The sequence below is a fragment of the Arabidopsis lyrata genome (assembly GCF_000004255.2).
Source record: "Arabidopsis lyrata subsp. lyrata unplaced genomic scaffold ARALYscaffold_1, whole genome shotgun sequence".
NCBI lineage: Eukaryota > Viridiplantae > Streptophyta > Magnoliopsida > Brassicales > Brassicaceae > Arabidopsis > Arabidopsis lyrata.
In genome coordinates, this window is record NW_003302555.1 from 32,857,310 (window position 1) to 32,884,312 (window position 27,003).

The following is a 27,003-nucleotide window of genomic DNA, read 5'->3' on the forward strand; positions in this document are numbered from 1 at the left end:
CTTTATAGAATTTACTTATATACAATTATACATATATCGGCCAAAGGGTTGGTCTTAAAATACTTGGAATCTATATATAACAATATTTGAGAAGTGTTTTTGCTGACGTGTCGGACTCTCGGCTCTTGTTGAGTCATTGATTTTACGTAATTACTTAATTACCCTTAATGAAATCTAATTAATTTTGGAAAAATTAAATTGAATTTCGGGATTAACCAGGAAAAAATAATTTTGGAAACAATAAACATGATAATTAACCAAAAAAAAAAAAAGGAACAACGAAGTACCAAAAAAAGGAACATATCTGTTTCATAATTTATCGGAAAAGGAATTATACCAAAAAAAAAATCGGAAAAGGAAAATATTTATTATAATATTGATATATTTAAGATGATAATGTCAAATATCCGAAAATTATTAATCGGAGCATTAATATAAACATAAAAGAATACTATTCTAACCTTACTCAAATTAATAAGATTTAGATATCCGAAATTAATCGTAAACGGCTATTAATTGTTAAACTAATTAAAATAAAGATCAAACGTACCGGAATAGATGAAATTTTTGGTATGATCGTCGTGTTCGTCGTCGTTTCAATCTAAAAAAATCGGAAAAGGAAAATATTTATTATAATATTGATATATTTAAGATGATAATGTCAAATATCCGAACTATATATAACAATATTTGAGAAGTGTTTTTGCTGACGTGTCGGACTCTCGGCTCTTGTTGAGTCATTGATTTTACGTAATTACTTAATTACCCTTAATGAAATCTAATTAATTTTGGAAAAATTAAATTGAATTTCGGAATTAACCAGGAAAAAATAATTTTGAAAACAATAAACATGATAATTAACCAAAAAAAAAAAAAGGAACAACGAAGTACCAAAAAAAGGAACATATCTGTTTCATAATTTATCGGAAAAGGAATTATACCAAAAAAAAAATCGGAAAAGGAAAATATTTATTATAATATTGATATATTTAAGATGATAATGTCAAATATCCGAAAATTATTAATCGGAGCATTAATATAAACATAAAAGAATACTATTCTAACCTTACTCAAATTAATAAGATTTAGATATCCGAAATTAATCGTAAACGGCTATTAATTGTTAAACTAATTAAAATAAAGATCAAACGTACCGGAATAGATGAAATTTTTGGTATGATCGTCGTGTTCGTCGTCGTTTCAATCTAAATATTTGGAAAAAAAAAACGAACAAAAAAAATAATATGTAGATCAATGAAAGAGAACCCACCAATTTAGAAACGGTTATCAAGCCATCGTATTGTTCGTCGGATGATTATAAGTCTCTAATCCGGAGATTGACTTGAACCCTGACAAAAACATATATTCATAGCATAAAATCGTAAATAGAAGGTAGAAGACCACCTATTAATCGGTTGTAACCTTGTGCAAACTCGATTTAATTTTGACGAATGAAATGTTGGTGTGGTGTCAAAACTTTCTTGGGGAGACTCGAAGATGAGAGAGCTGAAGTCAGAGATAGGCAGAGAGGTTTACATGTGAATTAAGGTATGGAGTGCTAACGTGAACATGAACGTGAACGGCGGTGATTTTTGCACATAATAGCAATTAGATCGAGTTTTGGAAAAAAATATAGATCAGCGTGACATGACGCATATGGATACCATGCATGTCTATCTATTGTAAATCAAAAATTATATTATTGTTCCGCCTTATTTTTGAAACAGAAAGGAATTTTCCCTTAAATTTTAATATATTTTATAAGATAGTATCAGATATAGTAGTAAATCTAAAATAGTTGTTATTATTCCATATTTTTACGGAAAAAAGTAAATATTATTTTAAATAAACATGGATAACAATGAATAAATGGCAGTTTTACAAATATTTATTATTATGATAGTGATTTGCTTATTAAAATATGTAAATTTTCTTTTCTTTTTTTGTATTTATCGTCGAAAAATTTAGAAACCCTAAATCATGAACCGCCTCCTATTCAATATAAATATCTTGCTCATGGTATTCAATTTCAGATCATAACTAACCCTTGTTTTTTTTGTTCTTTTTTTTCAAACTTTTTTTTGCTTCTACCTAATTTTAATTTTTCTTTTTATTGTAGGGTGGATGTATGGAGGGGACGATGTGAACTGGTGTATGGAAAATTTGGACCTAATTCAATGAATAAACAGGTGATCTTATAGTTTATATGTACAAATTTGATTTTTTTTTTTTTTTTGTATTTATGGTTTCACTATTTTCACCACTAATCAATTTTTATAATCAAAAAGTTTGGTTTCAACTTTTGAGAAGGTAATCATCGATGGTTTGATATGTTTCTTTTTGTTGTAAAAAGATGAGGTACCTCCCGATTTTATTGAGGTACATGTTCTTATTATTTTCAAATATGTCTTTTTCAGAAGAAACACTCAACTTTTGATAACACAGTTGCCACAAAGTCAGAAAGATGACTTATTTCAGGGATGAATCTTCAGAGGAGGCTAATTTTTGTCGTTAATACAATTTAAGTATTCCTCTCTTAAGATTAGGGATAACAAACTTGTCTGTTAAATTCAGGAATTACTCTTTGTTGCCAATCTCTCTCTCCAAACTAAAATATTACATATATGGAAGTAGTAACTTAAAGTTTTTGGTATCGAGGTCATTCTAAGGCACTGAGATTCGGACTTTGGTATGTATAGGATTCGTTTTCCATGCACTAATATTTAATTATTGTTTAATTTATTGGTTTTTAGGTTTCTTTCCATGCTCTGATGCGTTTTCGGGTGTGCCAATGGAAGCTTGCATCACTCTTTACTCCAAGCGTAAGTATGCTCTGCATTAGCTTCTTCTGTTCCATTGGTTATTATGGGTTTTGACTTTTGAGAAATATACAACAATTTAAAACCAGGTTTTGTTGTTGATTGGTTCGGTTTGTATACCATATTTTGCTAAATACATATGATCATAAATAAGACCAAAGGAGCTGGGTTAGCTCCTTTGCCAGCTAGGTTGACTTCGTCTCCTCCCCGTCTTGCGGATTTCCGTTATTCAACGGGTATATTTGAGAAGTATACGGTACTAAAACCACAACCATTGATCTTAGCTTGATCGGTTCTTCCCTAGGATTTATACATAAAAGTAAATTGTTTTGTTTAATAATTTTCCATTGCATGAACTTTCGAGACAACAAGTGGACAGGAGTGTAATGTCATCAAAAGTCAAATCAAACAATGTGAGGAACATAATAGACAACGTTGGCTTCTTTCGTAGCTGCTCAACGTTGTCTCTCCCGATGGTCCCAACACTCTCTTCTTCTTTTTTTGTCAACATTCAAACGTTGTTTAAAATAAATAAAAATGCTTAACCTTAATCATCTTTCTAGATCTTTAAATGCCTAAAACTTCAACTTAATCAGTCAGCAATCCGTCACGTTAATGATTTTGAAAGGAAGACTTTTGTTTTGTTTCGGTTAGTTTTGTTTGTTTAGTATTTTAATCACAAGATAACTCTAATTTCCCATTAGAGTTGTGTTAATTGTGTTGATTATGATTTGGCGTTCCAATTCTGATATTATTTTTATGTTGTAAATCTTAAACTGTTACGTTATTGTTCTATCTTCCTATGTGAGAAAAAAGTAAAATGTTTTAAAATTTTGACATGGATAATAATATAATTGTAAATCTATAATAATTATATTATCATTTTATTTATATTTTCAAAAAGAAATATATTTATCTTAATAGATTTAATATGATAATGTCAAATATAGTTATAAATCTAAAAGAGTTATGTTATTATTCCATCCTTTTATGAGAAAAAAGCAGATATTCTCTTAAACTTTTAAATTAACGTGGATAATAATAAATAAATGATAATTTTACTAATATGATAATGATTCGGTTTTAATCTTACCAAAAAACAAATAATGATTCTGTTTTAAAAATATATAAATTTTCTTTGTTTAGTTGTAGATATTGTCAAAAAAAAAATTCTTAGATCCTCCACTGCCTTAATTTTATGTAAATACCTTGCTTGATATTTAATTTTTATTTGATATCATAACTAATCCTTGCTTTTTTCTTTCGGCACTAACCATTGAATTTTTTATACTGCCATTTAATTCTTGCATAAAAAATAATAATTAATAGTAGTGTTTATTATGAATGCAGGTTTGTTTTCCATAAAAACTAGATTGGATTTATGGAAGCACGTCATTGTTTCCAGTGCGAGGAAACAAATGTCGTATCACTGCTGTTGTGGCTCTTTAGTACTTTCGTTTCTGTTTATGGCTTTGCTTCGGTTGTATGGTTAGTCATCAATCATTGATCTTCTCATTGTTTGAATATTGTTGCATAGAAAAAATCTTCCTTTTTTATGAATCTTTCAAAAGTTGGGTCCATGCTATTCTCAGTGATTAATTACGTTTATTGAATATTTGTGTGCTTCCTCTGCTGATATTCTAATTCATGCTTTATTCGTCGTCTTTGATACACTCTGATTAACCATTGTGGACCTCTAGAGTCTAATTTGCAATATTAATGCAAGTCTCTTTAACTTACGGATTATGAAGAGCATCCTAAGATCGTTTAATTTGATTCAGGCTTTATGTGGCTAATGTTTGGTCTTGGATGTGAATTAGTCTATCATGTTTCTTGGAAGGTAGGAAGCAATCTTGATGTTTACCAAAATCCAATGTGCTCTTTTGTAGCTCAGTTTTGAAATATGTACTAATTATTGTAGAGGGAACCCGAAACAAAGAGACCATATGTATGATTTTATATGCGAAGAGAAGCTCCGAATTTGAAATCGTCTCCACTCCGGTGATATGTGGCCATGGTGTGAAGGAGTCTGGAGCCATGGTTATTTCAGATTCGGACATAACCGTAATTGTTAAACTAATAAAAATAAGATCAAACGTACCGGATTGATGAGAATTTTTGGTGTTCTTCGTCATGTTCTTCGTCGTATGGATCTAACAAAACAAAAAAAAATATATACCCCAGAATTTTTTTTTGTTTGTTAATAGAGAGAACCCACCAATTTTGTAGCGTTGATTGTGACATCGAATTGTTTGTCGGATGAATATAAGTCTCTAATCCGGAGACTGAAGTTGAACCCTAACAAAAACATATATTCATAGCATAAAATTCATAAATAAAAGGTAGAGCATCACATAGCTTTTTCTTCAAAGCCAACACATCTCTCTTTGTAGCCGAATTACTCTCCAGTTTGGTATATACTCAAATTTTCCAATGACTTCCTTCTCGAACCTGGAGCGTTTTTGCTTTGCCGGATATTTTTAGGATATGGCTCTTATGTATCTCTTGTGAGTCACTTGATATGTTGTTTAGGTAAAACTTTTGGTTTGAAAGAGAATGATCTACGACAAGCATAATCGGTTATTTGTTATATATGTGGCCATGTTCATATTGCTTTCTCCACAAGCAATTTTCCAGTTTTGTAGCATTCGATATTTAAATTTAAAAGCTTCAATACGTTGTATACATGTGTATGTATGTACATATATGAATTATTCTCAGTTGCACATAGTGGTTTCTAAGGGATAGATACTTGCTCTCTGTAACCCTCTCATTTTTAGTACCTATCTTCAGTGTTTACTTTGCTAAGAGCTTCTTGATTGGCATACATCTTTTCAATCTCAGATCAATATACTACAAATACATATACGATACAGTTAAGAAAATGATATTTCTCTTACAACTTTTTATATGGGTTTTATAAACAAGAGATCAACTGAAGGGTTACGCAGCGACCAATGGCGAAGGTAGAGACAAAGATACTACAATAGGGACGATAAATATGACACGATATATACAAAGGAGATGCCTGTTTCTATACCATTGAAATTTTACGTACATAACTACTTCAAAGAGCAAGATGACTTAATTGATAGGTAAGAGATATGGTAAGAGATTATATTTTTCAATTATTTGTTTCCAACTACGAAAAACTCCAGTGACATACAATCTAAAAGCATGAATATGTCATAAAATCAAGAATACAACAAAAACCAGGAAGATGGGCCCAAATTAAAGTCCGAAACTGGACGTGGGGAACCCACGGACAGTGGCGGTCGGAGCGTTACAAATATGAAAGAAACGAGGAAGCGTAAATATGTCATAAAACCAAGAGTACTACAAAACCAAGAAGATGTGCTCAAAGAACGAAACTGGACGTGGGAACCCACAGACAGTGGCGGTCGTGGCATTACAAATATGAAAGAAACGAGTAAGCATGAATATGTCATAAAATCAAGAGTACGACAAAACAAAGAAGATGGGCCTAAAGACCGAAACTGGACGTGGGGAGCCCACGGACAGTGGCGGTCGGGGCGTTGCTAATATGAAAGAAACGAGTAAGCATGAATATGTCATAAAATCAAGAGTACGACAAAACAAAGAAGATGGGCCTAAAGACCGAGACTGGACGTGGGAACCCATGGACAGTGGCGGTCGGGGCGTTGCTAATATATTGTTGGTTTAAATATATAGATTTTTTATATTTAATTCTATTATATATATCAAGATATAAACACTAATAATTGTTTGTGATTCAAAAACACTATTAATTGTTGATTACTAATAATATATATCAAAAGTTATAGCGTTTTACCATAATTCTATATTAATGTCGTTATAAAAATTAGACTCTTGACAAAATTAATTCAATAATTATCCCTAACTTGATAACCCTAAATATTAATTATTAATTCTGGTCTTAATCAACATACAACCCCGCGCTGGGCGCGGGGACCTCCCCTAGTTCTATGTAAACAACTATATCCTAATTTTCTTACGTTAATTCTTTCTCTTCATTATACTATTATTATGATTTTCTTTTGAATAATGCAAATCCCCCTACAATTCTTTCACGGGGAATGTCGCTATACTAATCTGACCCTCGCCAATGATAGTGTTTTTTTTTTTACGACGATGATATTTTGAATTTAGACATATTATTGAAACACCCGCATAAATCAATAAATACATCAGTGTTGAGATATGAGAACATTTTAAGGCAGGAATGGGAGCTGCAAAGGAAGAGATAAAGACTAGTCGGGTACACGCTTCAACAACTAGAAAGATTTTGATATACAATCAACATAAAAGTATGCATATTGGCATTTAGAGTGTTTATAAATACTAAGTGTTGCTTGGTCTACTAGCTGAAAACTAGGGTCCATCCTAGAGCCCTCTAGTTTTTTTTTTTTGAACAAAAGCTTGTTTTCATTCCATTAATGTAGAAACCAAGTACAGAGATAGAGGAAAACTGAATTCCCAAAGTTTAAAGCACCACAATAAAGGGTATACCCCAAAGACAACATAAGATAGATATAAAGATAGGTAAGGTTAATCGATAAAAGTTCCTTGAGAGCTTTGAGCCAAAAGCTAGGTAGCTTGTTGGTACATGTGAGATCAAAGAGTATCGATGATTCTTCCAAGAGCAAGTCAATGGATGAACGATTGGCCATTGTCAAGAGATGAAGTGGCGTTGATGAAGGGGTCAAAGACGTGATTCTCGCCGGCACGAGAAAAGCTACACGAAGTAGTGCTTTGACAAGGGTTCGAGCAAAGGTGAAGGTGCTCTGATGCTTGAAGTTGTTTGCTAGAGCTGTCGTATAGTGGGAATTGAGCTTAGGCAAAACATAGCAATTGGAAGTGGTGTGGAGGGTGTATGGCTTGAAGTCGTCAGAAGAGTTTGATGGAGAATGGTCATTGGACAAGCTTCCAAAGCCACCATCAAATCTCTCACAGGAAGGGTTCAAGAGCATTAGACCAAAGATCTTTAAGCTTATAAACACATACCTCAAGACTTTAGATGAAGCATAAACCAGGGTTCGCAAGTGATGGGTGTAAAACCGTAACAGAACAGGTGGATCCTCTCTTGCATGAAAGCCTCGGCCATGGAGATTAAGAATTCCACACAAAGTTTGTCTTCGGTTTAACACAAATAGAAAATAACCAGACCTGAGCTTCATGTTTTTGAGCATATGAAAGTTATCACTGAAATTGATAGATTGCACATGAATGAACTCGATGAACAGGGGGTACGGAGGTAGGAGGTTGAGGAAGCTGCGGTAATCACCGCTCCTTGGAGACGGGATCATAATGCCGTTCTTCCTCAATCCTTTCATCTGACCTCGATAAAGGTAGCTAAAACCATAAGTAATCCGCTTAAGTGATTTTAATGGCCAGGTTCTCAGAGAAGGTTTGTACCAACAATGAAGCGATGTTTGATTAGGTTCCAATCGATGTCCTCTAACAAATGGTTCCTTAGATCGACACAAACGTTTGCAGAGAAAGCACAAATGAGAGTTTAGGCAAAACGTGGGCTTAGTGGAAAGTTGAGTTAGGCTGTCACTTCTACAAGTGGTCCAAGAGAGAAAACACCATGGGCCGAATTGGGAAAGGCCCAATAACAAAAACCCTAGTATCTCTTTGGCTGCGTTGATGATGTTGTGACTATGGCGGCTGGACATCGGCGAGATGATAATCAGAATGGAATGACGCATCGCCGGAGGTTGTGGCACCGGAGCAGTCAAGACCGGCGACTTGCGGTACCATTTGGAAAAAGGTGCTGCAGGTTTGGATTTTAAGGATCTCACCAACATCAAGGCGGAGTAAGATTCGTCCAAAGCCACCAGCGGGTTAGAACGATATAGTGATAAAGCTTTGGAAAAAATTATTAAAGGGTCTCCGACCACCGTTAACAAAATCAAAGGAAGAGCGCAGTGATGGTCGGGAAGATGATGAAAAGAAAACAAAAGGATTGAAAAAGTGATGTAAAGACAAGAGAGAGCGAATTGATTTGAGATATCCCGACGCCGGCGAGCAAAGACTCCATCGGCGTCGGAAAACATGATCAGAAAATGGCCCTCGATAATGGTGCCCGAGAGAGTTTGGCTAACGTTTTTCGGAAAAATCTAGAGCCCTCTAGTTCAAGTTTCATTGGGAAGAGGCTAATTTAATCACTTTGGTCCATGGAAATCTACGGACTTTGATCCCAAACTTTGTGGATAAAAAAAAAAGAAAAAAAAAAAAAGTATAACATCCACTAATATTTTGAAGTCTTTAATCTTATTATTAAAACAGTTGACAATATCAATTAAGTAGTGTTTTCTCTATATACACAATTAGTTAAATTACGAAAGTCTTTTCCATATACTCCCTCCGTTCTATAATAAGTGATGTTTTAAGCTTTTGTTTTTGTTCATATATAGATGATGTTTTCAAATTTCAATACAAAATTAATTACTTTTTAATTGGTTTTGACAATTTCTATTCTATATATTGTTTTTTTATTGGTTGATTAGATAATAAATGATGTTTTAGTTTAGAAATAAACAAAAATTAAATAATTTCTTAATCTATGTGCATTCTCCTAAAATATCACTTATAAAAGAACGGAAGGAGTATTATATTATTTTCCAATATAGGTCAATCATTTGATGAATTATTTAATCCGAAGTACCTTATCGGTAGCTTCGTTACATGATAATCATACAATAGAATCAAGTAGCCCTATTATTTATTGTGTATTTGTGTTTGATTATGGGACATGTCTTGTTGATACATATTTATTTTAACCAACATAATTTTTTTTGTTAACCGATTAACGAACATAAATTGTCTACCTACTTCATAATTCTTGGTAGTTCCTGCATGAACAAGACACTGTACAAGAAATTCCCTCGTCAAATGCTCAATTATTTAAAATAAAAAATAATTTATTTATTTATTTGAGAGTGAGGAATATATTTACTAGGATAATAACAAGAACAATCCATAAACAACTTATAAGTTATAACCAAGAGAAATAAAGTTTGAAACAATTGTATTTCAACCACCATCTGAAGGTACAAGTTCAAATACACTTTAAATTGCTCACTCTAGTTAACATGGCGGGTCAAAAAATTCAAATTTAGAGAAATTTTCTAAATGGAAACTTGTAGATTATAATTTATGAAATAGATCATTCTGTCCTAATAAATCTCGTCAAAACTAATAAACCTAAGTTCAAAGTTCAAATATTCTAAACCCTAATCATCATCATAAATCTCTTTGAAACTAATAAACCTCAAACTCGCAATAAGTATCGATAAAATTTGTCGAACTCTTTTATCGATTTTTAGGACGAAACGAGTAATCCTAAACCAAATCGAAAAGAGAAAATTTTGCATAGTCGACTAATGAAAATGAACAACTCCACTACAATTAATTGGGTGACATGACCGGTTGTCAAAACAAGAAGTCCAATATACAATGTATTTTTCATTTTCTCAAACTAGTTACTTTCTAATAGCACCTATAGTTAAATTGAAACCTAGTTGAATAAAGTATAATGAAAACAAGATTAGTTTGTATAGTTTCCACATACACACACAATAAAAGACACGAGTCTCATGACTTAACCATGAGTAGTCTTTGGTCCCAGCTAAGCACATTATATTGTCTCTTTTCTCTGAAAGTGAAATACAGAAAAAGAAAACTCAAAATTCAACAAAAGTCTTCTTATGAAAATGACTTTGTTTCCTTTTTTCTTTTTCGTCGGTTCTATAGCCTCTATTTATGTATTAGTCTCTGCACATCTCTTACTTCATTTTCTCAAACTTTTTCTCAATCTATTAATCTTCCTCTTTCATCAATACATAACCAAAAAAACAGGGTTGTTCTTCATTGTGAACCTTTCCACAGCATTGCAACATGAAGAGACATTCTTGTGGTTACAAACAAAACCTGAGAAAAGGTCTCTGGTCGCCTGAAGAAGACGAGAAGCTTCTCAATTACATCACTAAAAATGGCCATGGTTGCTGGAGTTCTGTCCCTAAACTCGCAGGTAAAACTCTCTCTTCTTCGAAAAAGGCGTAAAATTGTGTTTTTCTTCCTCTAATCATTTACAGAACCAGATTTGTCTCAATCTATAGGTCTCGAGAGATGTGGAAAGAGCTGTAGACTCAGGTGGATCAATTACTTAAGACCTGATTTAAAAAGAGGAGCTTTCTCTTCAGAGGAACAGAATCTCATTGTCGAGCTTCATGCTGTTCTTGGAAACAGGTAATAATCACAATTATGCTCTGTTTCTGAAACAGAGTATTTTCTGAAATTCCCTGTTTTGTATCAGATGGTCACAAATTGCTGCGAGGCTTCCCGGGAGAACCGATAACGAGATCAAGAACCTTTGGAATTCTTGCATTAAGAAGAAGCTGATGAAGAAAGGCATTGACCCTATTACACATCAACCTCTCTCCGAGGTTGATAAAGAGACAAACATAAGCGACAACCACAATTCCACAAGTTTCTCCTCAAAAACTAACCAAGACTTCTTTGTCAAGCAAACGTCTGATTTTTCCAAGTATTCTGCGTTTCAGAAGCAAGAATCCAACTCTGTTTCACTCGACAATTCGCTCTCTTCCATGATCCCTACGCAATTCAACATCAACATCGATGGTTCTGTCTCAAAAGCGCGTTTTGAGACACAGGTATGCGTGAAACCCTCGATTATTCTTCTTCCTCCTCCAGGCAACACTTCAAGCACTATAGATCATGTAAAAGTGACAGAGCCTAATTGGGAAACAAACTGTCGAACCACGAGCCACCGTGACAATCCCGGTTTGGAAGAAATGAAATGGTCCGACGAGTACCTAAACGAATCGTTATTCTCTAGCCCAGTTTATGTTAAATCAGAGATGGATTTCAACTCCAACATTGCCTTTCCTTGGAGCCAAAGCCAAGCTTGTGACGTGTTCCCCAAGGATCTTCAGAGAATGGCATTTTCTTTTGGTCAGACCCTTTAATTTTTAGTTTGATATCAAATTTTTTTTTATGCAAACCTTTTGTTGAAAAGATCATGATGCTGTCGACAAATCAAAGTTATGTATTTGCATAATATATTAAAGGAGAAAGAAGAATGCAAATGCATGCATTACTAATTTAAGAAACCTATTTCCTGGAACACAGTGTGGTCCAAAGTCACTTCTTTCACCGTTATTCAGAATTCAGACCTATAATCAGTTAACAGACAAAACAAAAGGTATAGAAAACGACTATTGTTAGAAATCACTAAACAACAGATTTTTTGAAAATTAATTAAATTATATAAACATTAAAATTACTGTAAGTAATAATACCCCGGTCCTTTAGATTTATGTGATTTAAACAAGGCACTAAACAATAAGTTCGGTCTAACATGTATTACTTTAAATCAAAAACATATTTTTAATGAAATCTCCTACGACTTCTAATCAAACTCAATCAAACATAATTCTACGATCTTGCATTTGTTATCACATGCAAATAAATATTGATATTCTCCTTTTTTCTATCTTGAATAAAATTCTAACTTTCTTACAATTTAAAATATTTTTATTAGAGGTTCTATTTAATAAATTTTCTTACTTTTACATTATAAGTAATATATTTAGAAATCCTATTAAAAACCAATCACATATTCCTACTTTTATTAGTTTTATTTTAATTTTAATAATGAATCTTTTTCCCTTTATATTAATTTATTTCACAATCTATTGAAATTTAATATTCATATAATATTTATTGAATAATTAATAAAATTTCAATTGATTTTTTTCTTAGTTATGTTAATGTTGCAAACATAATCAAAAGATTAATCAAATACCACATCTAGATGTGAGATTGTTTTGTTTTTGTTTTGTACTAAAAGATATTTAAAGATTTTCCAAATCAATTTTCTACTTTTTGGGGAAAACTTTATGATAAAGTTTGAATAACAGTGGATTGATATGTTTTTTATATTTATTGAAAAATGATTGATTTAGAATTATTTGTAATGATTTCACATAAATTTCAGTTTCAATAACATGGAATTTAGGAAGAGATTTTAGAATCACTAATTGAAGATTTTAACAAACAAAACAAAAACCAAAAATTATCCAAAATCATTGTTCCAATACACCTCCTCTAATAATTATGTGGCTCATACTTTTTAATGATTGATATAGAGACCTAAAAAGAGAGAAAACAAATTATAATACATGATAATTAGTGGGACATCTTTGCCCAATCTGTTTCCTTGATTACGTCTATAAATGAATCATTACAAAAACTCACAGAAAATGACATCAAAAGAAGTAAGCAAAAACCCTAATTTCTCCTGTCATGGATAGCTTACCTCATCATCTCCTCGACGAGATTCTCTTCAGAATAGACCACAGATCTCTGGCCATGATGCAATGCACAAATAGATCTCTTCGAACTTATATATCTGAATCTGAATACCTTTGTCGGGTCGGATCCTGTTTGATATACATACATACCTATGGCTCCTCTCTGCTCTACTACCACCTTTACGGTGATTCTAGGTCACCGAGAATAGTAGAAACCTTAACAAGGAGTCACATTTTAGGCTATTGTTCTGGCCTTCTTCTACTCTTCCTTAATAAAATGCTCTGCGTCGTAAATCCTCTCACAAAGATGTTTCGATTATTCAATCACTCGAGGTCAAAGTTTTGCCCTGGGTTCACTACTCTTCGACAAGATCGTCAACAAGTCATCGGGTTCGCCGTTGATCAGATTGATCGAACAACCCAGAGTTTCAAAATCGTCGTCATAAACGAGGTGAGAAATGGCAATGAAACAACGTATGAGTTTGAGATTAACAGAGGAGATTCATGGAAATTATCAGAAACAACGTTTACTTGCTGTACAAGTAATCTTGATGACCGTATGAAAAAACCTGTTTATATGAAGGGAGCTCTTCACTGGCTAAGAAATGACGGATCTATCGTAGCTTTCAACCCTAAAACAGAGAAAGCACGACTGATTCCGATCAGATTCCCCAAAGAACTTTGTGTTAAAACGTTGTTCACAGCCGCAGATAATAATTTAACCTTGATATCGGCGACGGAAGAATTTGTTTACGTTTATGCACTCGAGAACATTCTTAATGATCCCAAGTGGGTCCTCGTGAAGAAAATCCGGAACGGAATACTGGACGAGAAGAGGTTATATAGTTGGGGCCTAGAGGCTTACGATGGAAAGTGTTTAGTGTTGAAGGAGACAATGTTGAAGAAGGACGATTACAAGCAAGTGCTTCGTGGGTACGACCTGAGAGCTAATAAGTGGGAAGTCATAGGTTCGATTCCAAGGTGGTGCACTTATGCTATAGACTTTTATCAGTTTAAACCGTCGTCGTCTTCGGTGATAGGACTTGATGACAAAGAGGGGGAATTAAGAGATATTGGCTTGTGATGGTAAACAAATCTCCTCTATAAACTCTATTATTGGACTGCTTGATGGAATCTCATCTTATAAAAATGGAAAGCAGCTTAGGGAAAGATTGGTTGAAGAAGAAACGAAACTAATGTGTTACTTTTGTCCAAGTTGTTTTTTGTATTGTACGTGCCAAAAAAGGAGTAGACAAATCCGTATCATGTGTGGAACATGTATCTTTTGGTGAATTAACATATCACATATGTGTTGTTTTATGTTTTTTTTTCTTCTTTCACTAACCAAACGCTAAATTGATGTTATTGAACCGGCAAATCCGTATCATGTGTGGAACATGTATCTTTTGGTGAATGAACATATCACATATGTGTTGTTGTATGTTTTTTTTTCTTCTTTCACTAACCAAACGCTAAATTGATGTTATTGAACCGGCAAAATAAATTTCGGATGAACCCGGTTCAATGAAATATGGTTACAAGGACAACCATTCTTAGTACCGGATTCTTTCGTCATAGTTCTAACTTCTAAGAAATGTATATCGACAGGATGATCGAATTGTGACAGGAAAAGCTCTTCATACGAGTTTCAATCTACTACAAAACCTGAATCAATAATTTGGTTTAATGTCTTTAACCTCCGATTTAGTTTCATTTATGTATTTCGGTTTATCTCTCCGGTTAGCAAACACTAAACAGTATGTAAAATCTTTCTCCATTAGCGAGAAACTAATCAGTGAACACACTTTTATCTATCCATCACTAATCCCCTTACACGAATATACTAAGGTCAAAGAGAAGATAGGAAATCAAAAGCAGAGGATCAAAAGACCTAAAAAGTTAGGTTAATCTCTGTTTTGATTAAGTTATATACAAATACGATTACACGATTAAACCTGGATATTTAATTAGGGGCGTCGGTTATTTACTAATTGCATAATAGTCCCCATCTCTCACAATACATTTCTCAACCTAAAACCCTAACGTTCGTGAATATCTTAGTGTTTTTTTTGCTCTTCTCAAATTTATAATCGACATTGTTTGGTGGTGCTTATAGATTAAGGGAGAAAGAGTCTTGTAATGGTGATGAGAAAGCTTCAGCTAGAGCTACCATTGAACCAGACGCAAAAGGTCAGGTTTAAGAGAGCTATGGAGCGGCTACAATTCTTATCATCGACAACAAACAACTCTGTTATCGTCGCCGACTCCATTCACGAAGATGCCTTCCTCCTTAAGTAATCTCGTTCTTTTTCAGCTTCTCTGTTTTCTAGATTGAATTTTATTTTTCATGGTTTTGATTTTGTTTTGAATAAAGGGGACACGGAACTTCCGAGGTCGATGGTGAGTTGATGGCGACGGTCTGTGGAGTTGTGACTCACGTGGACAAGCTCGTCTATATACGTACCTTGCGAGCCAGGTACAAGCCTGAGGTTAAAGATATTGTGGTAGGACGTGTCATCGAGGTAAAGTTTTGTAATAGGTGATTAGGGTTTTGAAATCAGATTGAGAGAGTATAGCAACAAGGGTTTCTGATCATTGGATCTTCTTATTTAGGTCTCAAAAAGCTGTTGGAGATTGGAGCTCAACTCTACTAAAGATGGAATTTTGAAGCTTTCTTCTATGGATAATGATGTTCAGGTTATAATTTGATTCCCCAATTTTTTGGTATCTTTCAAAATCACATTGTCTGTTGGGTTCAATGATATATGTTTTTCTGTTTTGGTAGAGGCGTAAAACGTATGTGGATGAACTCAATATGCGGAATATCATTGTAGAAGATGATGTCGTTTGTGTAAGTCATGTGGTCCATATATCTAAATATATTCATCTTTGAACACATGACCTGATTCCTTTGTTTTGGACCAACTCTAGGCCGAAGTAGGATGTATTCACCGCGATGGCGGTTTGGAGCTACGAGCTACAAGTTACAAATATGGCAAGGTTGGTGATATGATCTGGAACATAGTCTTAAGTTATACAATTTTTTCCAGTCTCTTCTTCTATAAACAATATGATTAATACATAAATCGCTTATACAGCTTGAAAAGGGACAACATCTGATGGTTGATCCTTACTTGGTTAAGAGAAGCAACATTCACTTTCATTACATAGAAAGTCTTGGGATCGATTTGATTATCGGCCGCAATGGCTTTATTTGGGTTGGGGAACACGTCCAAGCACAAGATCATATGATTTTGGATGATGAGATGATCAAACATACTTCACTTGAGACTCGACAAAGCATTCTCAGAATCGGGAATGCGATACGAGTTTTGTCTAATCTAGGCTTCACCATGACTCTAGAAGTGATTATGGAAACTTTTAACTTAAGCAACGCTGAGAATATTGACGTATATGACATGCTTGGATCAGAGTTTCACGTTTTGGTCGCAGAGAATGAACTTGAAAGAAGAATAAGACGTGCATAGAGGAAAAATGTGAAAGCTTCATCAAAAGCTTTTTTGATGTTTTTTTTCGGTTGCTCGTTCGATAGAGACTTGTTAAAGATACATGTCGGCTTGTTCTGACTACTTCTACAAACTCAAAATTATAAAATCTGATTATGGATATGTTTGGTATCAAAGATTAAGAGGTGGAGGGTTCTAACTTCTCGTTGGACCAATATCTTTTGGTGCTTGGAGCCCATGATTCATGAAGGCAGGTTCTATTCTAAGTAATCATCTCACTTTTTACCAAATTTTTTTTTTTAAGTATTGATTGTGTTTATATTTTACTATTTTCTATATTTATGATGCCATGTTAAGTCATGTAGATCCAAACATCAGGAATTAAGGAGACAGTTGGTGTTGTTACAACCTTAAAATGATATATTCGTGTAGAATAAAAATGCCCTTATATAAGGCGAAAGAAGCTCATTCTTCATAATTTTACCACTAATTTACAATATGATTTCACAGTTTGATTCAAAACAGAATGTGACATCCAATTTACAAAACAGAGAAATGTAGGTATAGTTATCAAATGGGTTTTATTTTATTTCATTGTGTTGCCTGAATAAATGGATGCTTCTTTAAAAAAATAAAAATTTTGATACCAAAGAAAAACTAAGTTTATCATCTAAAGACCAAATTGTGACAAGTCTTGTCACAAGGATAAGCACAGTCTATGAGCTTTGCTCCTCCTCTTTCGAAATACCAATCTCCCACAGCTACTGCTATACCCTGTTTTGGTTTATACAAACATCAAAATAATAATTAAAACTCCGCATAATTTGATAAAAATTGTTAGTGATTATCTACTAAATGTAACCTGTTAAGTCGTATACAATTCGTAACAAAACTTCGTCATTATTTTTCCCCTACCTTGTTCTTAACCGCAGGAGAGTTTTTGGCGAACCATGTGTCATGCCTCTCTGTTTGGCAATGAGCAAAGCACGAATTGAGGAACACACCGTTCTTACTTGGCATCGCAAAACCCTTTACCAAATTCACCATATGCGTCCTAAAACCTGTAACACATTTCAAAAACATTAGTTAGTTTGTTTATTCAAAATCAAGAACATCATTATTAGCTATTAATTCACCTTGCAAGAATTGGATCTGAGATGCAGTGCACTTGGCGTAGTTAAGTCTACAATCATTCCAACTTCCACTTGGATCTGCGGATTTTGGAGCTAAACTCTCTTGGATCTGCACAAATAACAAAATGTATTAAGCACACAATCTTGATAATAAAGCTAAGGATCAGGAAGAGAAATAACTTACCTGCCATGAATCATATGCAGCATTTAGAATAAAAAGTGGAGTCTTGACTTGGTTGATTAAGTTTTGTGGGAAAAAACACTGCAATATATTGAGTACACTTGTGAGGAGATTTAGCTCACTACATCTTGTTATTTGGTTTTGAAGTTAAGAATATATACCGAAGTTGGATTAAGACGGTTCACACAATCCTGAGGAAGCTTGGTTTGCAGATTCTATAGAAACATTACACAAATCTCAATTAGTATTCTTGCACCGAAGTATAACACATTGCAACATTATGTGTACTAACCTGTAATTTGACCACACCGGCGTATAACCGCCTAAGAGATCGACCTCCAGACACATCGATGCTTCAGTTACAGAAATCACAAAACTAGTCAATATGTATACCAAAGTCATGACTGATACTTGTTATTCAAGGAAACTAGGAAATCACTTACGCATCGAGGAAGAAACCAGCGTCACTCAGACATTTCACTCTGGTGGAAGGAGGAAACAATTTCCCGAAATCATCACATCGTAAAATCACCGCAAGACCTCCAGCAGAACATCCAGAGAGTAGAGCCTGCTTAGCTTGACGCATTCCTTTTGCCATCAAATCTTCCATAGCAGCTAACCATATTCTCATTCCTCTAAACTGAAGTTGTGCTGCCTAATTTGTAGCAAAATTTTCAAATAAACAATCAATTTAACTCTGAACACAAGCAAGTTTTCAAATTCAATGCAAATGCTAACCTTATTTTCGCTGTCCCCGCTAAACGATCCACCGTCACAATACCGAACTTTTACTCTATTCCAGTTATAAAAGTCTGCAAAAACAAATATTCACAAGGAGATAAACATTATATGGAGTGATTTTTATATATAAGACAGAGGAGCTTTAGAGAAAAACCTGGATTTTCCGCGGCTTGATTACTTAGAATGCCGGTAAATGGTATCTCTTTCTCCATATATGAAGAAGATCCACGACGACTGGTTTTACGGTATACACAATTTCTAACGGTATCACACCATCCACCTCCCTGTCAAAACATAAAACCATCATGTCACTGACTAAAAATTGTCATATCTATATTACCAGAGAATATTTTAACTGCACAAAACCTCCAATTGAACAAGCCAATTGCTTGCTCCTGAACCAAACCCGCGATGCAAGTGATATCCGGGAAGACTTCCATCTAAACAAACTGCAAGAAAATCGAAAATTGTGTAACAAGAAACATATATTATCCGAAGGAAATGTATAAAGAAGAAGATGTTACCAGCTCCTTTAGCAGCAGCAGATTGAATCAGAGTGAGTCCAACCATAGGAAACTTAGCTTCAGAAAAAACATCATTTTCTGTATCAAACATCTTTGTTCCATTGAAATCTGTGTACCACTCCATATCATCAAACTCCATCATCATCCCATTTACATGGATGTTTAAGAGAATGAGCCCAATCCATAGAAGCTTCTTCATTTGTCACTTCTTGATCATGGATGTGTTTAGACTTGATCATAAAACTTGGTTTATATGGAGATAGAGAGAGAGCATTAATTACTAAGACGTTATATTTAATATTTATTACAAGACTAAGGAGATTTAACTGAGATAGTTAAGTAGCCTTTGACAAAAAGATTCCAGATCAAGATCTTAGCCAAAGTAAAATATAATTTTGGTTTAACTTAGATCAGATCGCAGAATGTTGCAGACAGATTGCAATTATTTTAGAGCTGACCAAAAGTCTATTCCTTTCACACACATACAAATTCTATTTTGTAGCCTTTAAACTAAAACCAATCGTTAAGATAAGAAAAATGAAGTTTAGATTCTTATGGAGCTGCCACATTTTTGTCCTTACTGGTGATTATATTGTTTGGACGGACACTTGTTACTTATTTCGTGTATCTTCCTATGACAATCATTTTCTAGGTGTTAACATCGTCACTAGCATCACTTTATACAATTCCCTTACGTCTAAGAGACCTAGAATTTCTATTCAGAGCCACATGATTAAAAAGTAGAGGTGTGTCTTAATCCTCCAGTGTCTTGTCTCAACCTGTTTTTGTTGGGTTGGGAAGGGACAAATTTGTGACATTGATGGGTTTCTTCAATGGTCTCAATCGCACCTAAACCTATCAAAGCCGGTAATGGAACTTGATCTCTATTCTCTTCTTGCTTTATTTCTTTACATCTTCACCTTCACTCTTTCACCTCAAAAACTATATTATGTTGCTTGCACCAATGACCTACCCAAACCGATCTTAAGTGGCCTATGGACGCATAAAGAGAGTTGGTGTCTTCGGTACTTACACACTTGTTGCATCGTTGACGTCTTGCCATCACATGGGTGCCTTGAACATGAGTCCTCAGCTACACAGAATAGCCTGTGATACCATGAGTAGCATATGTACACCAAACGTTGCAAATCTTGATGATACATCGATGCAATCCGAAACTTTAGATGTGCTTTCTTTGGGGGAGATGGTTTTGACAAGGCTATACCGAATGGCGAATACCACCACACCACCTGGTTGTTCCAGCCTTCACAGTTAAGATAAGGAAGATCCTGTCCTTTGTAAATTCTGCTTGATTCTTGCGTAACCCCAGATATACGAGGAAATGGAAGTGATGATGATGAATTTGATTGGTGCCACAATATATACTTTACGAAATTACGGCTGAAAAGAATCTAAGGAATGCAGACAGTACCAGTAAGGAGCTGGACTGGAATAGGAAATCAAATTCATAGGGTCCAACCATCGAGGACAATCTGGCTGCGTCCACGCCAGAGGATTCGAGCACAAACTGGTTATGATAGGGATGCAGGAATTGTCATTCATTTACCAGATACCTTTCAAAAGCATTCATTTTGCTGTTATCAACTGCAGGTGGTCTGTGATCATCCATCCAAAAGCCTTTGCAAAAGTTAATTTCATATTGATTCTTCCAGCAAGGACAAACTCAGTTAGCCCGACCAAAACTTTATACAAAATGTAACCATAATGAAATTACTTGATTATAACTGAGGAGACTACAACTCTTTGCATCAGCTACTTCGGGCTATGAACCCGACTTCTCAAGTCTTGGATGTGGAACATCAGCTGCAAAATAAAGAAAGGAGAGTTGGGAGCATTCAAACAACATTTAAAGTTGTAAGAGAAACGGAAACTAAACATTTAGCATAACAGAAAATCGAAAGCACTACCTTTGTACCCACATACAAGCTAAAGAACACGCCGCCCAGAACAGGTACTCCTACGATATCAAATGTATGAACATTATTGAATCAGAACATCTGATAAAGAACGTTAAAATGAAGACTGATAACCGTAGGGTTTCTATATACCTTCTCTTTTAAGAAAGCTGGAGACCATCCAGTTTATACCTGATGGTCCAATGACATAGCCAGCAAGATTTGCAATCTGCAATTGAGGAACTCAAAGCAAATTTATCAGCATGAAGGCGACAACACCAATGGGACTAAGAATATTCAGCAAAAGCAATTTTACCATGAGGCATGTGATTGTGACGGCACCAGACAACGCCTTGAGTTCACGAAGGATAAATTCTCCAAAAGCACTCTCAACCTGCAACAGTATGGAGGTTTTATTTTTCTTAGGACAAAATATACTAATAGGCTCCCAAGAGTGAAGACGGGTTCCAAAACATATCATGTGCCAGTCAGACACATTGTCTCCAGTCTCTACCATCATAATAATGTACGATAATTTATGTCAAATTTATTCTTCGAATGTTGCATGGTAAAGACTTGGAACTTATGAGGCTTCAATCATTGTTTAACTGACCTTATATGCATTGGATGCTGATTTCAGTAACATTTCTGGCATGAAGAATAAACATGTTAACCATGCCCATGAAAGAAGCTTCCTGATTGCAAACGAAACAGCCAACCACATGAGAAGTTGGTAGCATAGTTCATAAACGCAAAGAAATCATAGGAAGGCAACGGATTACCATTCCAAATCGTGCCACATGGCAACAAATGTAAATACAACCCACACATTCAGAAACTTTCTTCGTGATCCACCTAGAGGAATATACATATACCTAAAGGAAGATGTTAACTTACTATTTAAGAGCTTACATTAAAAGATTTGATGTAGCGACGCTTCAAGTTGAAACCAGGAGTTTAGTGTTAAATATACTCACCTGATAAGCCACCTATTAAATGAGGCATGCCAGGTTTTCCAGAATGATTCCAGGCTATAGCAATTGTTAATGCAATTCGGCATGTTCTCAACAGTTTCAATGCCATTCACCTAAAGAAAATGTTTACATTATTACATATCAGAACCACATACTAATTTTTTATCCGGCAATATTTCTCGGAATTTCTAGCATGTAGCCATGAAAGTAGCAACAATTTGAAAATCGCTTGTTATTGAAAATTCATAGACCAGAACGTCATCAGTACAAAGGACTAAGTTAACTACCCAACGACAGCTAGAACTTTTGTTCCACCAAACGATCATAGAATACTAAAACGATTTCAAGACTTTGAAGGGGCATACCAGAGACCAAAAGCGGAAATATCTCCATAAAAGAAGGAACTTAAGCCACATGAAGTTTAGCACCTGCAGCAGTACAAATAGCACTACGGATCAGTTTCAGGTATTCTGGTTAAACAGACAGCTAAATTTTCCAAGAGCCTCTTGAGCTAATATTAGATTGTCTAGTGAAAAGTAGTTTGTTCTGCTAAACGAAAACATAACAATACCGATATCAATAATGTCTTACCCCATATCCAACAATAAATATCTCCACAGGAGATAGTTCTCTCCACAGACCACTGTCACAAATGCAAAGAAGTTAGCATCTTGTATAATTAAGAGCTTTTTAGGAAAATAAGTCTTATTATTATCCTAGTCCTGAAAGAGTTTCACCTGATCACAAAGGCATTGTAATAAAACAAATGTGTCATAAGTTCAATCAGCAAGAAGCTGAATAACCAGCGCACTCCATACCAAGCAACATCTTTGAATGAATGAGTATTCTGTGGCATATCTAGCTGTGAAAATATAAGCTTCTAGTGAGAGATCATGAAGACAAGACCCATTACGAAAAACAAAGGTGCTGATTCTTTATGATCTCTTAACTATATAGTAAATGGAATGTTATTCAAGAGAACCAGATTTGGGATCTTAAGAACAAACAAAGTATGAAAGTTAAAAAAAAGTGAAGGCATGACGAGAACCGCAGACCTGAGAAGCAAATGCATTAAAGCTTATGATTGGCCCCGCTAGGTATAAGGGTGCATACACCAAATAACAAAGGTATAGAGAAAAACTGCAGCTATCACTTGCTAGACCTCTCTCCTAATAAGTTACACAACGTTAGAAACAAGTAATGCAATAGCAAAACAACATTAATAATAGAAGTGAATTGTTGGTGCCACGCAGACAACCTGTCGCACTACGTAGCAAGTCTTCCCCAATTTACATAAGGAACAGCGCGCTACGTGTTTCTGTCCATCGTTGATCAAGGAAACAGTACACATACGCAGGAAAAATATTAGAAGATATAAAACTTAGAAAAATTAATAAGCAATTAAGAATATACCAAGAGAACATATCTGGACATGATTTTGTGGATGATATTTTAATTCTCGAACAAAATGCTAAATTTAAATTTCCATGAACACCTATTCCAAAACTACTGAGAGACTACGGTAAACGATATCAGAAAGAACCAGAGTGTTACATAGGAAGAAAATACATATCACTACAAAATCGTGTAGAAAAGCCGCATCATGAAAGGCAACAACACACCTCTTGATCAAAATGAGAATCCAGTTGGCTCCAGTGATAATCGTATCCAAAACTTATCATGCGCAGAACAACTGCAACAAAATTATAAGTGAGCAACATACTGCAGTCAACATAGAAAGAAAATTGCAGTCAAGGGTAACTGGATAAAACATTACCAAAATTGAAGCATATATGCCATCTAAATGTGCCCCTAAAGTTGTCCAGGAATTCAAACTGTTGCCTTGGAAAAAGAGAGAGATAATCAAAGCATTAAGTCTTTACAGCAACCATCACGATACAATTACTCCAACAATAAGTCAAATATGAGATGTACATGACTCACCCGAAAATGGAGAACGAATATCCTTCATAAATGCGATTGCAGAAGAGAAAAAATATGTTGAACGTCCAAAGCATGAAAGGAAAGTATTTGGTCCGTGCAAAAACCTGCATTAATATAAATCTAGTGAACTCTGATCAGCTTAAAAAGCTCAATCCGAAAAGTTGAAGCATATATGCCACAAGAAGCTGAGACAGGATTTAACACTTCATTCTATACATTCCTACAATCCAGACTACCGATTAGCCAAGGTTAAAATTTTAAGAGGTGAATCCTAGGAATGGTCGAGGGAACATACCTTAACAAGAAGGAAGTTGGCTGTTGCAATCGAGAGAATGTAAATGACGCTGGAAGAGAATGCGGAAGACAACTCAGCTTAGATACAGAAAAACTCAAGAAACAAACAATAGTGATGCTAGGAAGCAAAAAAGAGAGATGGAATCAGCATTACCAAGCTCCATGTAAGTATATCAAGTATATAAACGACATCGAAAGCCACAAGATAGCCATTCCTTTAGCTTTCAAGTGGAAAAAAGACCTAAACCCATTTGCAATCACAGTGAAAACCGCGAAAACAAAGCTAAGAATCGGCAAATTTCCACGAAAATTCCTCCATTGAGCATCAGAAACATCCTACAACCAAATACAGATTATAAGCTTCAAAAGTAATCAGAATACTTAGAAAAAAAATGAAAATTTAAGGAATCACACATTACATTGCGTCGATTAGGAATGAGCCAGCCAGGAGCTAAACCATGGAGCTTGAAGTAATGATCTAAAATTCAATCAACCAAATCACAATCACATGACTCAGATTCTAGAGATTTACTTAGAAATTGATTGATTTGTGCAAGTTACCGTGGGAGAGACGAATCGATCTCCATACGACATAAGTGTAGAAAGCGATGGCGTATAAGAGTATAAGAACAAGCTCTCTCTGTTTCCATTTTGCGTATCGATTATTGTGAGTGTTCATGACTTCTCTCTGATTGAGTCAAACGCAGCTCACAATTTGTTTTTGTCGTATTCTGGTTCTAATAGTCGACGATAGAAGCAAGCACTGAAGCGCCGGTGAAGCTTCCGGTGGGTTCTTCCGGTGGTTTCATAAAACGAGATCCAAACGAAGAAGACGACTGATTCTCTCCACGTGCGTATTAGTCACATAGGCCCAATTATGTTTAGCCACCAAAGGCCCAATTGATTTGGGGTTGTAATTATTAGAGACTTTTCTCATGGATCGATGATCTTTTTAATAGTTATCTGCAGCCTAATACAATTTAAGTGCATTTTGAAAACTAATTTGGATAATTTATTTGTTTTTACAAAAAAAGAACGAAAATAAAGAAAATGTGCGATGACTTGTGAGTAGAAAATTTCAAAATTTTGATTGATGAATAATATTATTTAACATAAAATAATAGAAGTCCTAAAAACGTTGAGAACACAAAATTTTTTAATGATGGTTTAGACTACTTTCATGACCAAAATCTTTGAGAAAGGGTCTCTTATAGTTCCAAATCAAGTTTTTGGGATAAAAATAGCACTCAAAAGTTTATTTAATAAAAATAGAATTCAAATGAAGTACCTTATTTTTTATTTTTAAAATTAATAAATAAACAATAAACACAAAAAAAAAGTCAATTCATTCATTTCTTTCCGATGGGTGACGGAGAGATCTTTAATTTCGACGAGAGCTTTATTTCCAGTGAAGCTTCGGAAAGCTTCACACAGTAAGGAAACGTCCAATTAGGTTGCTTGTGAGAAAGGCGAAACAGCGAGGAATCGGGGAGGTAAGAAATGGTCACAAGATTCCGGCGGAGGCGAGATCGAAAATCGTTCGGGGTGAGATCAAAAATCGTCGGAGGCAAGATCGAGAGTCGGGTCGTCGAAGAAGTGAGAAGAATTAGGGTATTTTTTTTTTCTATTTTTAATTAATGTTTAATAAAAAAAACTTTTGGGTGCTATTTGTGGAAATCTCCCTAAATCTTTTTTATTAGTTCTACTCGGAATATGGCGATCATGCTTTCTCTTTAAACCATGTGGATACAACATAGATTTTCATGAAAACAACAATAATTTAATTATGAAAGTATTTTTCTACTTGAATTTCAAATCTTTCATCTAAACCACAAGGCTAGAGGATGAAAACAGAGATGAGAGAGAGAGAGAGAGAGAGTAATAGTAATAATTTAGTTTAATTCACATAATAGTAATAATTTAGTTTCAAAAAAAAAATTAACTTACATGATTTAAGGGTATTCAGATAGAATAGATAAATTCATATGAGAGTTAGAACATTAATATAGAAAAATGTGTGGATTTCTATTTAAAATTTCAATATCAGAAAAAAATTTATAACAATAAAATGGAGTATGTAGAATTAATTTTTTTAGCTCTTATCCATTAAGATGAAGTGTATAAAATTAAAAGGTTTATTATCATGAAATAAATAGTTAAGTTGTATTGCAAAATAGAATGTGTCTGATTGAAATTTGGTTATAAAATTAGATTAAATATATAAAAATGTATATTACTATTTATAATTCAAATATTATCAAAAATATATATATATTTATTTTTTACACCTTCCTATTTAGACGGGCCTTATCTAGTTAATTATATTAGATAGCTCAAACTCTATATGAGGAGGAGCTGTTACAGGAAACAACTGCAGACATAGCTAGTGATACTACAAGATGAAAGGAAAGATAGAGAAGCTTTGTCCTCAAAAATATGATATCCGCAGAGACCGTCGACTTCATTTGCAAGGCCATCAGCATTGAGAAGAAGGATGAGTTCTTGACAATCCGGATAACAGGCCAACCTTGATACACTCATTGCTAAAGTTGCGATGATCGCCACTTCCAAAGTAAGTTCCTCTGCTACTAGAGCATAGGAAATAAAGGGTCTTGCAGATGATCCAAGCTGGATCGTTGTCTTAAAAGGAACTTTTATAATCCAAGT

The 27,003-nt window shown here is 34.5% G+C and overlaps 6 protein-coding genes and 1 pseudogene across 7 annotated transcripts; 3 read left to right on the top strand and 4 right to left on the bottom strand.

Annotated features, from left to right (window-relative positions):
- Positions 1-7,219: 7,219 nt before the first annotated feature.
- On the bottom strand, positions 7,220-8,294 carry LOC9328058. The gene has a single exon (XM_021010884.1). It carries the CDS (start codon positions 8,153-8,155, stop codon positions 7,256-7,258), a length of 900 nt encoding a protein of 299 aa, XP_020866543.1. The 5' UTR covers positions 8,156-8,294; the 3' UTR covers positions 7,220-7,255.
- On the bottom strand, positions 8,174-8,929 carry LOC110224593 (annotated as a pseudogene).
- Positions 8,930-10,260: 1,331 nt separating this feature from the next.
- On the top strand, positions 10,261-12,093 carry LOC9330737 (transcription factor MYB61). The gene is made up of 3 exons (XM_002891950.2): positions 10,261-10,857; positions 10,946-11,075; positions 11,143-12,093. The coding sequence occupies exons 1-3, from the start codon at positions 10,725-10,727 to the stop codon at positions 11,813-11,815; spliced, it is 936 nt and encodes a 311-aa protein (XP_002891996.1). The 5' UTR covers positions 10,261-10,724; the 3' UTR covers positions 11,816-12,093.
- A 651-nt stretch (positions 12,094-12,744) lies between these two features.
- On the top strand, positions 12,745-14,488 carry LOC9328059 (putative F-box protein At1g57580). Its single transcript, XM_021014307.1, has one exon. It carries the CDS (start codon positions 13,155-13,157, stop codon positions 14,244-14,246), a length of 1,092 nt encoding a protein of 363 aa, XP_020869966.1. The 5' UTR covers positions 12,745-13,154; the 3' UTR covers positions 14,247-14,488.
- Positions 14,489-15,241: 753 nt separating this feature from the next.
- On the top strand, positions 15,242-16,899 carry LOC9328060 (exosome complex component RRP4 homolog). The gene is made up of 6 exons (XM_002891952.2): positions 15,242-15,456; positions 15,537-15,684; positions 15,776-15,859; positions 15,948-16,013; positions 16,094-16,162; positions 16,261-16,899. The coding sequence occupies exons 1-6, from the start codon at positions 15,302-15,304 to the stop codon at positions 16,648-16,650; spliced, it is 912 nt and encodes a 303-aa protein (XP_002891998.1). The 5' UTR covers positions 15,242-15,301; the 3' UTR covers positions 16,651-16,899.
- Positions 16,900-17,079: 180 nt separating this feature from the next.
- LOC9328061 (pectin acetylesterase 2) lies at positions 17,080-20,741 on the bottom strand. The gene is made up of 11 exons (XM_002894630.2): positions 19,209-20,741; positions 19,051-19,133; positions 18,839-18,968; positions 18,682-18,755; positions 18,387-18,598; positions 18,236-18,296; positions 18,105-18,158; positions 17,947-18,024; positions 17,766-17,871; positions 17,545-17,690; positions 17,080-17,403 (listed from the first exon to the last, which is right to left on the bottom strand). Exons 1-11 carry the CDS (start codon positions 19,405-19,407, stop codon positions 17,296-17,298), a joined length of 1,251 nt encoding a protein of 416 aa, XP_002894676.1. The 5' UTR covers positions 19,408-20,741; the 3' UTR covers positions 17,080-17,295.
- Positions 20,742-20,827: 86 nt separating this feature from the next.
- Positions 20,828-25,202, bottom strand: LOC9330738 (putative membrane-bound O-acyltransferase C24H6.01c). 2 transcript variants are annotated; one of them, XM_021013530.1, is made up of 19 exons: positions 24,898-25,202; positions 24,756-24,814; positions 24,491-24,672; positions 24,338-24,386; positions 24,043-24,146; positions 23,876-23,940; positions 23,721-23,791; positions 23,357-23,416; positions 23,154-23,267; positions 22,836-22,960; positions 22,690-22,741; positions 22,464-22,526; positions 22,102-22,211; positions 21,907-21,999; positions 21,738-21,819; positions 21,441-21,518; positions 21,278-21,353; positions 21,137-21,186; positions 20,828-21,032 (listed from the first exon to the last, which is right to left on the bottom strand). In XM_021013530.1, the coding sequence occupies exons 1-19, from the start codon at positions 25,013-25,015 to the stop codon at positions 20,982-20,984; spliced, it is 1,602 nt and encodes a 533-aa protein (XP_020869189.1). In that variant the 5' UTR covers positions 25,016-25,202; the 3' UTR covers positions 20,828-20,981. The 2 variants fall into 2 exon arrangements, with proteins under 2 accessions (XP_020869189.1, XP_020869190.1); XM_021013531.1 differs by lacking the exons at positions 24,756-24,814; positions 24,898-25,202 and having other exon boundaries at positions 20,848-21,032; positions 24,043-24,162; positions 24,491-24,583.
- Between the last annotated feature and the right edge of the window lie 1,801 nt (positions 25,203-27,003).

What these genes read in the sequence shown, in the direction of transcription:
- LOC9328058 (XM_021010884.1), bottom strand. Translation starts at nt 8,155, where the DNA reads ATGAAAGGATTGAGGAAGAACGGCATTATGATCCCGTCTCCAAGGAGC.
- LOC9330737 (XM_002891950.2), top strand. Translation starts at nt 10,725, where the DNA reads ATGAAGAGACATTCTTGTGGTTACAAACAAAACCTGAGAAAAGGTCTC. An exon ending in TTCTGTCCCTAAACTCGCAG is followed by an intron (nt 10,858 to 10,945) that starts GTAAAACTCTCT and finishes CTCAATCTATAG; the next exon opens with GTCTCGAGAGATGTGGAAAG. An exon ending in CATGCTGTTCTTGGAAACAG is followed by an intron (nt 11,076 to 11,142) that starts GTAATAATCACA and finishes GTTTTGTATCAG; the next exon opens with ATGGTCACAAATTGCTGCGA.
- LOC9328059 (XM_021014307.1), top strand. Translation starts at nt 13,155, where the DNA reads ATGGATAGCTTACCTCATCATCTCCTCGACGAGATTCTCTTCAGAATA.
- LOC9328060 (XM_002891952.2), top strand. Translation starts at nt 15,302, where the DNA reads ATGGTGATGAGAAAGCTTCAGCTAGAGCTACCATTGAACCAGACGCAA. An exon ending in CTATGGATAATGATGTTCAG is followed by an intron (nt 15,860 to 15,947) that starts GTTATAATTTGA and finishes CTGTTTTGGTAG; the next exon opens with AGGCGTAAAACGTATGTGGA. An exon ending in TAGAAGATGATGTCGTTTGT is followed by an intron (nt 16,014 to 16,093) that starts GTAAGTCATGTG and finishes GACCAACTCTAG; the next exon opens with GCCGAAGTAGGATGTATTCA.
- LOC9328061 (XM_002894630.2), bottom strand. Translation starts at nt 19,407, where the DNA reads ATGAAGAAGCTTCTATGGATTGGGCTCATTCTCTTAAACATCCATGTA. An exon ending in GCGGGGACAGCGAAAATAAG is followed by an intron (nt 18,599 to 18,681) that starts GTTAGCATTTGC and finishes GCTACAAATTAG; the next exon opens with GCAGCACAACTTCAGTTTAG. An exon ending in ACCGTCTTAATCCAACTTCG is followed by an intron (nt 18,025 to 18,104) that starts GTATATATTCTT and finishes AATATATTGCAG; the next exon opens with TGTTTTTTCCCACAAAACTT.
- LOC9330738 (XM_021013530.1), bottom strand. Translation starts at nt 25,015, where the DNA reads ATGAACACTCACAATAATCGATACGCAAAATGGAAACAGAGAGAGCTT. An exon ending in TATTTATTGTTGGATATGGG is followed by an intron (nt 22,527 to 22,689) that starts GTAAGACATTAT and finishes GTACTGCTGCAG; the next exon opens with GTGCTAAACTTCATGTGGCT. An exon ending in ATGTGGCACGATTTGGAATG is followed by an intron (nt 21,820 to 21,906) that starts GTAATCCGTTGC and finishes GTTTGCAATCAG; the next exon opens with GAAGCTTCTTTCATGGGCAT.